The 16620-nt window shown below is 43.2% G+C and overlaps 1 protein-coding gene across 1 annotated transcript in view; it reads left to right on the top strand.

The window, feature by feature from the left end:
- Positions 1–4288: 4288 nt before the first annotated feature.
- Positions 4289–16620, top strand: part of GLP1R (glucagon like peptide 1 receptor) — an 87143-nt gene continuing 74811 nt past the window's right edge. Inside the window, exon 1 of the mRNA XM_075707686.1 lies at positions 4289–4489. Within this exon, the coding sequence (XP_075563801.1) occupies positions 4289–4489 (201 nt within the window). The remainder of the gene's footprint in view (positions 4490–16620) is intronic.

Below are 16620 nucleotides of genomic sequence, written 5' to 3'. Positions count from 1 at the left end.
ACTTATAAGCACTAAACTAAAGAGATTATTGGGCGACCTGATCTAGTTGAAGGTATCCCTGCCCGTGGCAGGGGGGTTGGACCTCAATGATCTTTAAGGTCCCTTCCAATGTAAACCATTCTATGATTCTATGAGATTTAACGCATAGATGTGTACTATGGCCAGTAACCAGAAGAAATTCTGCTTCCTAATGCACATTTAAAAGTTTTGTACATTAATCTGTCATATAAGTATTTGCTGTAGCCATGTTCTGATATAGAATACTGTAAGATCATTTTGAATATTACTAAGATGCTTAAATCATCCACTCCCCAAAGTCCATGTTTCAAGGTACAATTCAGATGATTTAGTTTCTCCAAAGATATTAAAGTATATATAACTCCAAGACAAAATGATCTCCCTTCTAAATACCAATGCGCTTATAATCGCAGTTGTAGCTTATGTGTTTGTAACTCATTTGCATAATACTGCTCAGAGCTACCTTTTTTTTCCAGGTCTACAGAAGGATTTAGCTTAAATGAACTTTTATGTCTGTTAAGTAGGTATCTATACGAATTAAAATTCTCCAAACACCATCCAATTTCAAAGATTCAACACTAAAATTCTTCTGCTTCATTTCCTAAACAGGTATTTCGAATTTCTAAGCGATATATTTGAAGAACTTCATAGGTGCTGGGCCTCAGTTCAGATACTTTAGCTTTTATTGAGCTTGGAAAGATCTTTACTGACAGTTCCTTTTGGATTTGTAAAGAAAAAAAAAAAAAAAAAAGAGCCAAAGCATATTCACTGCTGTGGCACGCTACAGTTACAAAACACAAGAGTAAATAGCTAACAGCCTTTCAGGCACATGGGCAACTCTTATACAGCCACTGTACAGGGCAGCAACTCCCTCCATTTTTCATATAAATCCCAAGTTTAGGTAAAACACTTCATTCTACAAATCTCAGCAACCCTGTACCCTGCAACTTCAAATATACATATACAGGATAGAAAGGAATAAAATTTCACTAAAAGTTTAGATCTATTTTCACTGTGGTTGTTTCCAAGAATTATGTGTCTCTATCCCATAAACAAACTTACGATGTTTATAAAAGTGAATAATTACTGGTCATGGAGAAGCACGAAGTGTGTAACTTGCACTGAAAACTGATAACATTTTTTAAGATACTGCCTAAGGCAGTTTAGGAAAACGTCTGTTACTCAGCAAATGTCACAGCAGAAACATACCGTTTCTCCATGAAGCGGATTTTTCTTTTTAGAAAGTGCAGGAGAGAGCCTGAACCCTTGCAAGGCTTTGTCTTTCACCCATGGGAACCTCCCATGGCAAGCCACTGGTTATGCCATTTCTACAGAAAAGAATTATCAGTGGAGATTATTAAAAGAGACACTGAGCTTTTTCGAAATGCAGTTTTGCCCTCAAAATATCATAAATTGCATTAACACTCAACCATCATAGGAGTACAATAATCTGTGTGTTGCAGTGTAACTGCAAGGTAGCTTTTTCTTAATGCCTGAGAGGTTTGGTCCAGCCTAGAGGTAAAGGAACAAAGAGAGAAGTTACAGAGTCCTGCATTTTAAATAGCATTTGCAGTCCTTCAGCTACAGAAAAAGAGGTGTTTGCCCCAAACCCCAAAATTCTTAAGCTGTACAAAGCTTCCTCAACTCATTGCATTGTATTTTTCAAACGGAAAGGACCTCATCTCCTTTCAAATTTGCATAGTGTTATTTTAAATCTTCACTTGGCTATTTTCAAACTGTTCTTTTCTTACATTAACACTGACAAAAGATCAAGTTGAATTTTAGTATTAATAAAACCATGAATAAATATAACAAAAATCCAGCACATCCAGGTTTTATAGACAACTTTCATCAGTATTTCCCCCCCACCCCCAACAGATTTAAATTTCTTGGAGAAATACCTTTCCATCTCTAGAAAAATGACCTCTCTTTTATTACAGTAATTTAACTCAACAAGATTTGTTCAGTCTTCTGAAATTTGATAATAGTTTCTTAATGAGCACAATGAAAATGCGCCTGTTCAGAGTTTACTCTGATCCATTTCTTTTTCCTCCAAAAGCATTCATACAGATAACACTAGTGTATGATGTCATCATACCTAAAAAATTACCTTTGGTTCTTTCTGGAAAGCAGAATTATTCCAAAGTGATACCTCTGCTCCCAAAGTGATATATGTCCCCCTCATAGCCCTGCTAAGGCTCTTCAACAGAGACATGAGCCTATTACGGTCTTGTGAAAGCAGCTGGCCCTCTGCTGTGCACAGGTGCTGGGAGTCATCTTGGGAGCAGAAGTCCTAACTGGGAAACTTAATTAATACACCTGGTGCAGAAACAATAGCAAGCAGCACAGATTTGCATGTGAATTAACGTGCACCCTGCTAAGGCTGGTGGTGCTATCCAGGTGGAAGAGGTTTCTTTCCCTTTATTTAAAGGTTTCTCTTAACTGGCTTGAAGGAAGCTGGAGAATGTTTTGCTGAGTTGCCCCGTGGTTTTGTTGGTTTATTAAAAGTGGACTTAACATGCATGGTCTTCAGGTGCCAGAAGGTAAGGCCAGCCCATAGGCACTGCCAAATGGGATCAGGTGTTGGGCCTCAAGTAAAAGATTCCTGTGAGGGGTAGCCAGGCTTGGGCAGGATCCCTTTCAGGGGAGCCAAACCACATAAAATAGTTAGCAGCCAACTGTTAGTTTTCCTAGTCACATTTCTCAGCAGTCTGGTATTGCAGGTGCTCTCTGGTGGCTTCCTTCAGGCCGTGTGATAACTGCAGGCAACAGAAATGTAGTTTTTTACAGAAGTTTCTTGTATCTCTGCGTAATTTGTCTTGGCACGCACACACAAAAAAAATACAGATTCAGGCAAAATAAGCAGGCTTTTCCCTGTCTCATTGTCTCCATCCCTTTGAGGCAAACATTACATATGGGTTCAAATTTTTAAATCCAGGGGATCACTGATTTCTTTAAAAATCACAGAGTCTCCTCATTGTTCCAGGTGACATTGCTGTGGCTGGACATGCTTTTTCAATTAGATCTTTATTCTTCATTCCTTCTCACTGTTCCCTAAGTCTTCAGCAATGTCTGTAGCAGACATACTTATTCTACAGGAACAGAGTATTTATTTTACTGGGATGGTAAAAAAAATTAATCTCAATTAGCAACAGAGAAAACATCACCTGAGGCAGACATTACAGGTTTCAACTAACTTGGCATGTTTGGGGATCATCTCTTTTAACAACCCCAAATGTATGTTCTTTCTCTCCTCTTTGGAAGTAATTTTTTTTCCCTTCAACTTTTGTTTTCTCTCACTTTAGAAAAGTTGAAGGAAATATCTTTTCGGCCTTCAGGCAACCACAGCACCATGGCAAATTCTTTCTGCCTGGAGCTAGCTTTTGAGATGTAACTGCTGTCCCGGCAATTCACATGTTGAGGAATTTCATGATCTCACAGCATCGATGCTCTGACCAGTTATGTTCCCAAAGCATCAGCCTGATGCTGTGTTGTATTTGAAATTAATATACACCATTAATATTTAAGCTATTAACTTCTTTATATTCCAGTAGCATCTAACAGACCAATGTGAAATCTTTTCCCCAGCTCCCTGTTCAATTTTGAGCTTTCCTTCTAAATCTGTTCGGTTCTGTATGCTTTCTTCTTCCAGACGCTGGTGTATAAGCTCACTGAATAGATGCGATTTATTGAAGGTTTAGTTTTGCTAGTCTGTGCAAAGTGAACACGTAAGGACGATAATACGAATCTGTGTTACCAAATAATATGCAAAACAAACTCAGAGCACCCTTTTGCCAGGCAAGTAAGTTTTCTAAATCCTCCGAATTTACACATCATACTACTGCTAGGACTGACCTGCGTGCCCCGACTTTAACTCAGAAACCGAGCTCTCATCAGACGTGCAGCTCTGCGAATTCCTGTTAGAAATGGGTAATTGCATTTACTGTTCGTAAAAACTAATCAAACCTGGACGTCACGAGCAGCACGAAGGCCACCAAGCTGCCCAAGCCAGGACAGAGTCAGATGAAAACAAAAGAAGTTGCGGCGAGCAGCCTGCGCGACCCCGCAGCCGGAGCCCCAGCCCCGCCGGGCCGGGCCGGGCCGCACCTGGGCTGGCCCCGTCCCCGCCTCCGCCGCCGCTACAAAAGCGGCCGCCGGAGCCCCCGCGGCGCCCGCCGCCGCGCCGCCGTCCCCCGCCGCGGAGCCTCCGCGGGGAGCCGGAGCCTCGCCGGGCCCCCCCCCCCCGCGCATGGGGGGGCCGCCCCCGGCCATGCCCTTCGCCCCGGGGCCGCTGCTCGGCTTCGCTCTCCTGCTGCTGGCGGCCGCGGGAAGGTCGCTCCCCGTCCGGCGGGTGAGTGCCGCGGCGCTGCCGCCGCCGCCCGGCCCCGGCCCCTGCCCGGCGGGTTCCGCCGGGCAGGGGCCGGGGCCGGGCGGCGGCGGCTCCCGGTGCCCGGGTGCGCCTCGGGGACGAGTTAGAAGTTGAAGCCGTTACTTTTTGGGTGCCCGCGGGGGAGCGGGCCGGGCGGCGGCGCGGTAGAAGCGGAGGGGGAGCGGACGGGAAACCCCCGCCCGGGGGTGGAGCGGGGGGCGAAGGGCAGGCGCTGGCTCCCCGGCCCGCCGGGAGGTTGCCCCGGGGCTTCGCGGGAGGCGGCTGCTCGGCGGGGGCCGGGCTGGGGAGATGATGAGGTGTCGTTCGTTGCGAAGAGCAACGAGAGGCGAGGGGGAAGAGGGAAGGGGTGATGGCAAGGAAGGCTGACTGCGGCTTGGCGATGGGGAGAGGCAAGAGGGACGGGTGGGGGCGACCGGAGGGGCTGCGGCTGTAGCCAGAGCCAGGGCAGACTCGAAGCTGACGTTGTGGGGCTGCAGAGGTGCAGGAGGGGCTGGTCAAGCTGATGATGGACCAAGTTCACTGCCTGCGCGGCTTCTTGTCAGTTGCTAAAAGTTTTTGAGGTTACTGATGTATACAGAACAGCACTAGGACGATCTCTTTAGTTCCCGGCTTCTGGGGGTAGGTTTTTTTTTTTTTGGTGGTTTTGTTTTTCCTTGTTACGGACATCAGCCCCTTAAAGGAGCAACAGGCACAAGTTGCATCAGGGAAAATTCCAGTCGGGAAAATCTCTTCATTGCGAAGATGATCAAATACTGAAATGGGGGCCCAGAGAGACTGGGGAGCCTCCATCTGTGGAAGTGTTTGTTATTTGACAGGATAACGCACTGAGCGGCTTGAGCTCATACCCCTGAGCAAACTGGTGACGGGGCTGCCAGAGGCAGGGAAAGAGAGTGAACTACCATGCCTAGCAAAGGGATCTTCTTTAGCTGGACACAGAACTGGGAGGAGGTGAGAAGAAAGAGGCTTCTCTGGTCTCAATGCTGTGATCGCTCCTTGCCTTCGGTCTTGCAATAAAACAAGTACTTTTACAGCCTCTTCTGACACTAGAGGGTCTTATCTGACAACTTGTCTAGAGCAGTGGCTGTGCTTGTAGTATGCTGAGAAAATGTACAAAATGCTCTGCTCAATCCTAAGTATACAAAAGCGCGGGACTTCTGCTGTCAGGAGTCTTTTCTCAGGTTTAGTTCAGAATAGCGTTAAAGGTAATATTTAAAGTCAACTGAAAATAGCACTGCTTAGGCAGTAGTGGACAGTAAAATCTAGGTGGTAACAATCAGCTGCAAGGTCTTCTGGTTTAAATGGGCAAGACAGGTGTGAGAGGAAGGTAGAATGACTTGATAGGGAGTTGGGGGAGGAAGTATTTTATTGGTGCTGTGGCTACTGTTTTACTTTGCCCTTACCCCTCTCTCCTCCTAAGCCCTCAAACAAGTAAGAAAAGGGAGAGGGAGAAGAGAAAGCTGAAAATGTACATAGAAGGAAGAAAAATTTAAGTCCAGAGTCTTTATTCGAGGTGGTGCTGCTTACTTGCCATCATCTTCAAGGCAGGGTGACTCGAAATTGCTTAGTAAGTGTCTAGATCTTCCTTACTGCATTGGGAGTAGTAAAATGACCAGGAGCTGGTAGTGCATGGCTGCATTGCAGAATCTTACTACTAATGACAGGCCTGTGTCCTTTCCCTGCTTGGCCTTGAGCAGCAATGTCCTGCTGCTGACAGAGCTGACACACAGCTGGCTGCGGGTTGTCTCTTGGATTTGGATTTCAGATCCCAGTTTTCTATGTAGTGCTTATGCTCAAAGGTTTGATAAGATAATCTTGAAGAAACTAGTTTAAATGTTAGTGAAGAGCAGACAGGAGGTGTGCCACAGTTAATTGGAGGGTCTATTCTTCAAACTACCCCAGTGCTTTTGTTCCACAGGCTAAAATGTGAATAATACAGGCTCCTGGGTGGAAGTACAAACAGTTGAATTCAGTAGAAAGGTTACAGATCTTTTGCTCTTCTCCGCTCTTACTTCTGAAGTGCTCTTGCATGGGAATAGAAAAGTACATCAATATCAACATTAATTGGAATGTATGGGTATTTAGGTATGTGTATGTTATTGGCACTCTTGATTACTATTGTGTTATTCAGGCTTATTTAGATACAGTTACTGGTCTGTTCTCCAAACCAACAGTCAGCGTGACTTCCTAGGTTTCAGGCGTTAGGGGTGCGTATAGTTACTGCTACTTGCTCAGCCTTCTGAAGCCTGCCATGGCTGCTTCTAGTTCTGCAGCACCTGTTTCTTTAACTGTGGGTATCTAGGATCAGGTATTTGTCCCCAGGAGTGCTAGCTTTGAATCCTGGTAAGCCATGAGGAACAGATGCAGTGTGAGGGGGTGGTTTCGAATGCCTCATTTGTCTGCTGTACTCTGCCCTTGACAGCACAGAGGGCCCTGTGTGTTTGAATGTCCCAGCACAGGCTTGCAGGACCATGCCTGTTTTGACTAATTGTCTTCTGTTGCGTGCCCTAATGCTCAGAGAACTGAACCTGTCCCGTAGATTGGTGTTCCTTAGAAGTCATTAGGGTAGGAAAATGGCTATAGGGCTTGGCTGAAAAACAAATAGAAAAGTGACCTGGAAGCTAGTGACTCCATGCAGAAGCAAGGGTGGGGGCTTGGTCTGCATCTTCACTAGTTGGGTCTTCACCTGGGCAAAACCCCCTCCATACTTAGGTTGGCTGGGAGTTCTGTGTTATTTGTGTTCTTTCTCCATGTTCTGCTCCCAAAAGCTCGCATGGAGCTGGTTTTCTTGTTGCCTGCACTCTGAAAACCAAAATGTGCTAGACGAGTCTCGCCAGCACGTACGGGCAGTGGTATAGAAAGTGATGGAGAAAAGGATGAAGAGACAAGGTCTGATACTGTGCCACCTTGCTGTAGTTATTATCGAAAGATACTTGGCTGGCTTCTAGGTAATGGGCTCCTTTCCCGGGAATATGGCCAGGTTCTTCAAAACTTAATGTTTGCAGGTCACTTAAATTCATGACTATATTAATATGGTGTAAAACTTTAAATTGCCTAATAGTACAATCTAAATTAATACAGATTAAATCAGCATGCCAAATGACTAACACATTTATGTATTCAGAAAAGAATGTGGTTTTTGTTGTTTGCTTTTTTTTAGAAAGAACTCTAATTTTCTAGAAATGCTATAAAGCTAGTGACAGTATGTGTGCTATAAAACCAGATGCCCTAATGCAGCAAATCTCATTATATGTGCTAAAAAGGAGATACTTAATTACTTGTTATAATATCCCAAACCTAAATGTATTGGGGGCGGGTGGGGGGGAACCCAAACATTTCAGGCTTAAGGAGCCTAGGATGTCAGCTCTCCAAGGGCCAGAGGAGAGGATTGTGTTTCACACAGCAGAACGACGACTTGGCCCTTCGCATTGTTTTAAAACTCTGATGTCTGGCCCAAGCAAGTTTAAATTAGTGAAACGGTTACCAAATCTTTCTACCTATCCCCATATTTTTAGTGCCATTACTGCCTTCTTCCCCCCTCCTCCCTCCCCCCCTGCCCCCAGCAGCAATCTGAAAGTATTTGAGGTAAAGTGTAGGCAGATACAGCTGGGCATGGAAGGGTCTGTTTCACAGCTGTATCAGTAGTGAAGTACGTGTAGCTCTCTTCTGTGAGAAGAAAAACCTCATATTCTCAAAGCGACAGAGGTGGAGCTTTGCATAACTGAAACTCCTGCCCTCCAAAAGTTGTGGCTCTGTAGCTGCAATAAAGTTCAGTGAAATTGGGCCTGATACACAAAGCATAAACAGTTGTCTGCTGGCTGTCAAAGAGATTTTTAAAGGTATTGTATCATACCCTGTTTCTGTTAGCCTGTTAAACTAAATTGAGCTTTAATTTGCTGCGTTGATTGATCGCCAGTTACTTGAGAGGACAAACCAGGAGGAGCTGTTATCTGAAATCGCAGGGCCTTCGCTAGTTTATAACTTGGAGCAGTCCTTTGGAAAACTGATTGTTTCCTTCCGCAATGCTGTAGTGAAATGAAAGCTATTATCTTTGCGTTCGGCTTCTTTCATTAAAAGCTTTTGTATTTCTTTTTCTGTGGTAAACCAGTGTATGTGCTGCCGCCAAGGCTGTCTGCTCAATTTTCCTTGGTGCAGTGCATCAGTTGTATTAGTTTGTGTCTTAACAAAAGTAAGTTTACACAATAACAGATATGTCTTTGCTATGGAAAAAAAGTTGTCTGCTCAGTGCCTTCTATTTAAGCCCTACAATGTTGTTTTCTTGGGAGGCTGAATTAAAACATCGTGCAGGAACTCCTTTAATTAAATCAAATCTTCCTAACCTAGCTACCCAAGAGAAGGCAGAGTTTAATACTTGCATCCAATGCCTTCCCATCAGAAGAGGGATAAGGGTGAACAGTATCTCAGGATCTCTAGCTTGCCAAATGGAAAGTAGCCCCTTCAAATGTCACAATTTTATACAAAATGAAGCAAATTTGAACTTACGACAGGTAAATATAGGTTTGCTGCTGGTGGCTGAATGCTGTTCTTTGATGCCTCTTTTTGTTCAGTATGGGAAACTGGTATTTATAAGTTGCAACCATGCTGGCCTATGATCTGCTGCATTCCAGTGCTCCTTTGGTGTGAATGTAGATGAGCTTATGAAATGCATGTCGATCTTCACAGGTAGGAGGAGAATCTCCAGGCAAAGTTGCAGCAGCATCTGTGGTATGTAAGTGTAAGCACGGAAGGGAAAGTAGATGCTGAAGGAAATTAGATGACTCTACTGCCATGAATGTGGACCCATGCAAAGGGAAATGCGGGACTTCAGTAAGCCTTACAGACAGTGTTCCTGGGATACAGTGCAGCAGATCTTTGTGGAGGAGAACATAAGTGGATTTCTACCAGTTATCTTCCCCTTAATCTTCATGGTCTTATCTTCTTAAAGAAATAAGCAACAATCCCTGCCCTCCAATGTATGGGAATGAATTATTACAGCTTGCAAAGTGCAGACGTGATGGCATAAGAATGTCTTTCCCAAATGCTTACATGAAAACCTTGTGAGCAATCCCCTGCCCCAGCTTCAAGTATGGCTTCTTAGTAGTCTCATAAATACTGCAACTATGTATAGAATAGACACAGGCTTAATTTAATTGAACGAACAATTTAAAAAATGGTAACTGGGTAGAGGAAATTATAGTTTACACATGTGGAAAAGAATAGTTCCTTCAGCTGGTCATTTTACTGACTATATCTTATTGCTGTTTCACTATAATTGATTGTTAATGGATTGCTGTCTTAGTGCAGTCTGGTATTGACTGCTGTTTTTCTTGCAATTGATTGCATTTCATTGTTAGTTCACCCTCTCGCCGCCTTTTTCCTAAATGGTTTTATGCTGGCTTTCCCAACTACCGTATTTTTCTGTCTTGTGCTCTTCTGTCCATTGAGCTCATTTGCATTCTGCTGTTCTGTTCTTGCCTTGTCTCACTTACGCACATGCCCTGCCACTCTCCCAGTGCCTTCTCTGCCTTCAGCACAGTTTTTGAAACTTATGTTCTTGTCTTGATGTGTAGTTTTAGCTGTTGTTTGCTCCTGCCCTTTTCCTTGCTCTGTTGCTACTCGTATGTGCTCTTTCTGCTGCACCTCGGGAGAAGTTCAGGAAAGTGAACCTGCTTTCTGATTGTGCCTTGGAAGTAGCTAAAAAGTCAAGATCTGTGTGGAAGAATGTTCTGCAAATGTTAGAGGATGAACTCCTTGAGCTCAGTTGAGAAGCTTGTGGCAATTTTGGTGTCCTGCTGCCTTCACTACCTCCCGTTTCCTTAAAGGACAAGTGAGCGTGAGTTAGCCTGCCATCTAAATTTTGTTATATTTGGGGCATATTTTCTGCTCACTCAGGTCTCTTACATTGTTCAGACTGATTTTTCCCATGCCCCCTCTGTAAAACTGCACTGCCTTCCCCCACCTCTTTTCCTGAAGCAGTTTCTTGCCAGTTTGTTAGGCTTAATGTCTTGAGGGCAAACAGGAGGGGTGTGTGTATGAGCATATCTGCTTGAGACAATCCCTGACATCTTGCGCTCTCTAAGACTTGCATTGCTGACTAGGACATTTTGGTAACCCCTCTGACATCTGCGGTTCTGGTGCTGCTCAGCACATCAGTCTGAAAACTGAGCCACACTGAAAGGCCTAGCATCAGGTAAACCAAAACACTTCTGTGACCAGCCTAAGGGAAAAGGTGGAGGGAAAACAGTGCTCTCCTATATATCCTTCTTTAAATGGGAAGAATGGTGGCCACCGAGACTTTTGCATTGAGTACATCTCTGGTGCTTGGCAGAAGCTTATGGAACAGTCCTCCTACACCAGAGCATATTTTTGTGGCAGCATGAGTAGTTTAGACTGTGACTTGCTCTTATGCGTGGACAAGCCAAACGCAGACAAGAAGCACAGCTACTGGAAGAGCTGCCTCCTGAAAGCTCTGGCTTTGTTCATAATGGGTGTTTCCCTGGTGCTTTGAAAGGTGGTCCAACTACTTGTGAGCATGTCTTACGAGTTGAAGCAAGTTGAGGAATGGCAGCTGATGCCGTAACCAAGCTTTACCATGCTGTGTACTGAGCTCTGATAATTAAGGGAGATGTACAAAACTCCTTCCAAAGGCGTGTATGGATTGCACCTCTTAAAATTAGACTTGGGATATTTCAGGATATGTAGCATCAATCTTCCTTTTCCTCTGAATGCTGCTAGTACAAACTTCTATATGTTTCTTTCCCATAGGAAACAACTGTCTTATTCTTCCACTTGCTAATTAATATTTCTACTCCCTTTCTGCTCTATAGATAGACTGCTCATGGCATTGACCAGCATCTCCTTGATGCTATATTCATCCTTAGGTATTGTTTCATTCTGAAAAATGTTTTTTTTGCTCAAAGCATGTTCCAGTTGTTTCATTGCAGCTCAACTTTTTGCAACTAAGTTTCAAAGAGTTTGGTTTTAATGTGACCAGATTATGAGTCAAATTTTGCATTTGCTCCTCTCTTTCATCAGTTCAGTCTTTCTCAGCATCTGAAAAAAGCCCTCATAAAAACTGCATGACAATGTAGGGTGTGACTGGGGGGATAAAGGAGGGATGGCAAGTAATGACTTCTCAACCGCAGCAAGTGTGACCCAGTCCTCCTAAGAATCTCTTAGAGCAAATAAATTGGAGGATTACCTTGTTACCTTGATGGATGTCAAGAGCTGCCCCCACCTTCAAAAAAACAAACCCCAAGCCCCAACCTAAAACAGAACTGAACTTCCATAGCATTGTAGAACACAGTTGGTTGGTTTTTTTTTTTTTTTTCTTCTTTGATGTTTGCTGTCACTGTATAGAGCATTAGGAGGATAGCAGGTGAGAGGGTATGGTATGTCCCTGCAATTGCAGAGCGCTCATCACCAAATCTTTTGTTTTTTCAAGATGACATAGTCAGCTTTTAATGGAGAGAAGAAAGGACAAAGTGTCTGCGCTCAGTTAGATGGGGAGACTCTGTTTTTAAGTTAGTTGTTAGATTTGAGGCCACATACGCACAAAGTGTACAAGAAAGTATTTGATGTGCGTGTCAGCAGGAGCCTTGGTGGATGGGCTAAAGATTGTATTCTATGCTGCAGTTCATCTCTAAAGCCCCATCTTTGTGGAGGGGTTGGAGGCATTAGACTAGCTTTCTTTTAGCTTTTGTCTTGCATCCTTCTGTGGTATTCATCTCTTTCTTAGCTTTTTGTTGAGTAGAAGATAAATCCTAGGCACAGCGTGCCATATGTGCTGTCAGCAACCCAGCAGATTTTTTTGCTCCCTCCTGTAAAGGAGACTAACTCAGAACTATTGCAGATAAAGTAATGGCAGAAGCCTTGTTCCCTTTGGAGGGTGTTTCTGGTCTAGTTTTCTGCTTCTGCAGGTGCCTGCTAGAAATTCTAAAGTATGGGGTTAATGTAACTGCTAAGCTGTGGTGTGAAAAAGTAATTTTTGCCTTTCAAATTGTCTGGTAGAGACTGACATGCCCGATATCTGTGGGCTTCTGTCATAAGACTGATTTCCTGACATGCACAGACTCCTGGCAATGCAGCAGCCTCTTCATAGATTTTTCTTCAAGATGGAAATTGATAACTTTGCTCCTCTGACGTGTCTAGGTGCTGTAGAGTTGCTGCAAGACATTTTGACATACAGAAAGGGTTGGGTGTACAGAAGCATTGACAAGCATCAGGTGTCTTACTTTATGCTGAATTGTAGGGGGGAAAACCAGGAAACCTTCAAAAGACTTGGTTTGTAAGTTACAGAATGCTCTATTCAAGTTACTACTTTGAAACAAATTAATTTACTCATCCTGATTTGATCTTTGTGTTGTTCAGACTCAGACTGAGCCCCTTGGGAGGTGGAATAGGGTGGCAGGGCAAGGTACCTGTCTGGTTTGGGACTTTTATGGCTGGCTTGACTCCTCTACAGACCGATCATTGTGCTGAGGAGTTATGTACACCAAAATCCAAATTCTGTGCCTTTCGGACAGGGTGAGAATCCAGGCATCAGTGCTTGAATTTTTCACTCTGTTTCAGTAGGTGAAATTGAGTAGGAATCGAGGTTTGAAGGGAATGCCAACACCTAGGAAGGTAACAGCCTGCATCATATGCCCTAATATCACTAGAGGTGCTACTGCTGTTGTGGAAAGAGCCAGACCCTGGGAAAAAACCCTACACTTCCACGTAAGTCACCTTTAAAAGTGTTGTGGATATTGCTACAGCTGTGCATGGGTTACAAATAAAAGATCCAGCCCTGTATCACTGAATCAATGGTATTCAGGTAGGTCAATCCCCATCTTCTTCCTTCAGTCCCATTCCTCCCAAATTATAATATTCTGCTGCACAAAGCTAGTTATACAGAAGGAATGAAGCTTTTTTTTATCCTTTGAGATGGGAAAATTAAAGGTATAGTATTTGACCTGAATTATTTGAAATAGCTATTCATCTTTGCTTTTGTCAGATGTTGTGGTGTCCTCTAATCTATTGCCCCTTTCATTACTGTTTCTTGGTAAAGAAATTCATCAAGTACCATTTGAAATGCATCATTCTAAGACTAACAAAAAGATGCCATACATTTTAAACTTGGTGACACTGCAAGCAGAGTACACTCTGGGGGGGGGAACAGAAAAAAAGACAGGAAGCTATTATATGTTGTTTACAGTGACACCGCATAGTTATAAGTTGCACATCAAATAAACTAAGCTGTATTTGTAGCGTACTTCTTTCAAAAAGCCCTACATCCTTAATATGTATGACTTCTCTAAATGAAATACGAAGTGTCACAGAGATGATATGGGAGACATTCAGCTATAAAGGCGGTCAGAAACATCCTGTTCAAACAGTATTTCAGAAAACTAAGTTCCAGCACATTTAGTATTGTGATAGGCTTAAAGCACATCTAGATCTCAGCACTCCTGTTATTAGCTGAATTCAACTAAAGTTGACAAAAGAAACTTTTCAAAAAACTGCATTCAGTTTCATTCAGCTTAGCTCCCTATGGATTTCCAGGGGGCAGCTATTGTTAGTTAAAGGATAAACTTGCATTAGAAGATATCTGTGGAATAATTCAGTATGCTCTGAATTTGTTCATTGCTCTTTGGGGATTAAGACAACTGGTGGTAATGAATGAGGCTATTAAAGCTTTCTAGAATAAAATCCGATCCTGCTACTAATGAGATGTAAGGATAAAAGAATGTTAGCTTTATAGTTTGAACTTTTAATGGCCTTGCAGTAGTAGAGATGGTTGTAAATTGCAGGAAACAAAGATAGTGTTTGAAACTGCATTTCTTGATCTCATACTTGTTTTGATGTCTTAAGCAACATTCGTGTCTTGGGGCTGGCATCACAGAATGGCTGAGGCTGGAAGGAAACTCTGGAGGTCATCTGGTCCAACCTCCCTTCTCAAGCAGGGCCACCTAGAGCTGGCCCTGTGAGGGGAAAAAATATTTATTTATTTACTTGTGTGGTAAGATAGCATCTGTGCTGATGGGTCATTGAGCAGCCAAAGAGCTCTGTATTTCCTACTCTGTATTCTTACTTCCTTGCTGCTTATGGTAAATGAGTGTTGGGACATCTCTAACAATTCAAGGAAGCTTTCATCTTGCTCCTCACTCCTACGTTCTTTTGCACTCTGCCACCCTTCATCCTTCTTAATTAACTAGGAATTGAGTTTATATGTGGCATTTCACCATTCAAAACTTTTTTCCAAGATGCAAAGGTCCAGTAAATAGTCATACAATAGACTTACAATCACTTGATTGGACTCAAATAGATCTTTGTGATTGCACCAGCAATGAAACATATGAGTAGGGAAATGGGCAAATGATTACATGGGTTAATCTCTTCCCCTCATTAATTCTAGAGGAAGCTTTACAGTTGTAGGCTGTTAGTTTTCTGTAAAAGAAGCCTTGAGTTAGTGCAGCTTTCACTACTTCTGCTTGGCTTTGGCAAAAGGGTGTCACAGGCTTTCCAAATCTGAACAGCAGTTTCTTGTTTGGACCTTTATGGTGATCTTCCAGGATGTTCTTTCTTTTCCCAGAAGGAAGATAATAGAGAGGTTTTTTGGGGGGGTTTGTTGTTGGTTTTTTTTTTGGGGGGGGGGGAGGGTGTATTGTGGGGAAACGCTTTCAAAATCTGTTTAGGATAAAATGTTTCTTGTTTTCAATAGAAAACTGAAATTTCTCTGTGGGGATAGATGGGAAGTATGTGCTTTCAGCTATAAAAAGTAGTTGGGGTCCTCTTGGGGCACAAGGCTCTGACTCCTGTACACGGGAAAGGAAAGAGAAGGTGCGTAACAGACTGTCCACGTTGTTGCTGTAGTAGTCATGGTTAGTCTGAGCAATCAAGGGAGATGTGCCATCCAAGACAGTGGTTGTTGGTGGCAAGGAGTCTGGCCAAACTAAAACTTTGTGGCCCATTCACAACCTGTTCTCTGTTAGAGTTTTCTTTTTATATTATACAGTGCCTGTGCTTGCAGATAAAGGCTTTCTTCTAGGAATAAGGAATGGGACATACAGGTGAGAAAAGGAACAGAGGTAGCTCAAAATTTATGTTGAATGTGTCTCTGTGGCCCCTATGCAAGGCTGGTGGAACATCTTGTGGCTCATAGATGACAAGAAATGTCCAGGTTTGGGCTTGGGGGTGTGTTTGCTTTTTTTCCTTGACTATCTTGCACAGAAAGATTTAAAGATACAAACTTCTAGTGTCTTACTCTCTTCATTTTGGGGAGGCCGAGTTAGGTGATTAACATTGCTGTGGGCATATGTTTTAATGATTGAACAGGGAAATAGGTTACAGTGTTGTCTTGCATTTTGCATAGAAAGTAGGAGCAGTTGTCACTCACTATTAATAACAAGGTAGGATGACCACACGTGCATGTTGCTACAGTCTGTGCAGTAAGATGACCCTTTCCAAATATCTGTTTTGGCGGAGGAGTGGTAGTGATGATCTTTCTTCTGTGGGAACTTCATATACTGAGTGTGTGTGCTTGGGTACTAGTATGATAGTATCACTTCGGGATATGGTTTAGTCTAGTCTGCCCTTGATTGGTTTAGGTGGGCTTGGTAGTGTAGGTTAATGGTTGGACTGGATGATCTTAAAGGTCTTTTCCAACCTAGACAATTCTATGATTCTATGGTAGGTGCCTTGGAAATACCTGCAATAGCTACAGAAAGCAGTAGAGTCCGAATCCCTTTTCATATTGAGTCAGGGTTGAAGGGCTATGTTTTTCTGAAAATGTTCTTAGTTCGTGTGTAATTGATTGTGGGGGGAGGAGGGGTTACAGCTGCATGGTAGACATCTTAATCAGTGAGACTATTTGTACTGTTAAACAGTATACTCTTTAGAGCCAGGCACTTAATAACAAACTAAGCTGTCGGTGCTACACATACTACTTAGGGAGCTTAAAGGCTGTAATACTGAGAGAACAAAGCTAATGTAAACATCCTTTACAGTTCATGAGGTTAACTTTCTAATTGCTCAGGCTTTCAATAATTAGTTTCTTTCATGTGTGTCCCTTGTATTGCCGGGTGCTTGTAGAGTTCTCTTCGGGTTCAGTGACTTGGTTTGAAGCGTGGCTTTCATCTTTCCTGTGTGCTGTCCCCTGTTGTCTTTCAAAAATACATTGTAGTTTTTCTTCAACGGGAAGACTTAACAGTCCTCTTTAATCTTGGCTTTGCCAT

The sequence above is a fragment of the Pelecanus crispus genome, chromosome 3 (assembly GCF_030463565.1).
Source record: "Pelecanus crispus isolate bPelCri1 chromosome 3, bPelCri1.pri, whole genome shotgun sequence".
Classification (NCBI taxonomy): Eukaryota; Metazoa; Chordata; class Aves; order Pelecaniformes; family Pelecanidae; genus Pelecanus; species Pelecanus crispus.
Note: the sequence above shows the minus strand (reverse complement) of the source record. Positions and strands in the feature narration are given on the sequence as shown.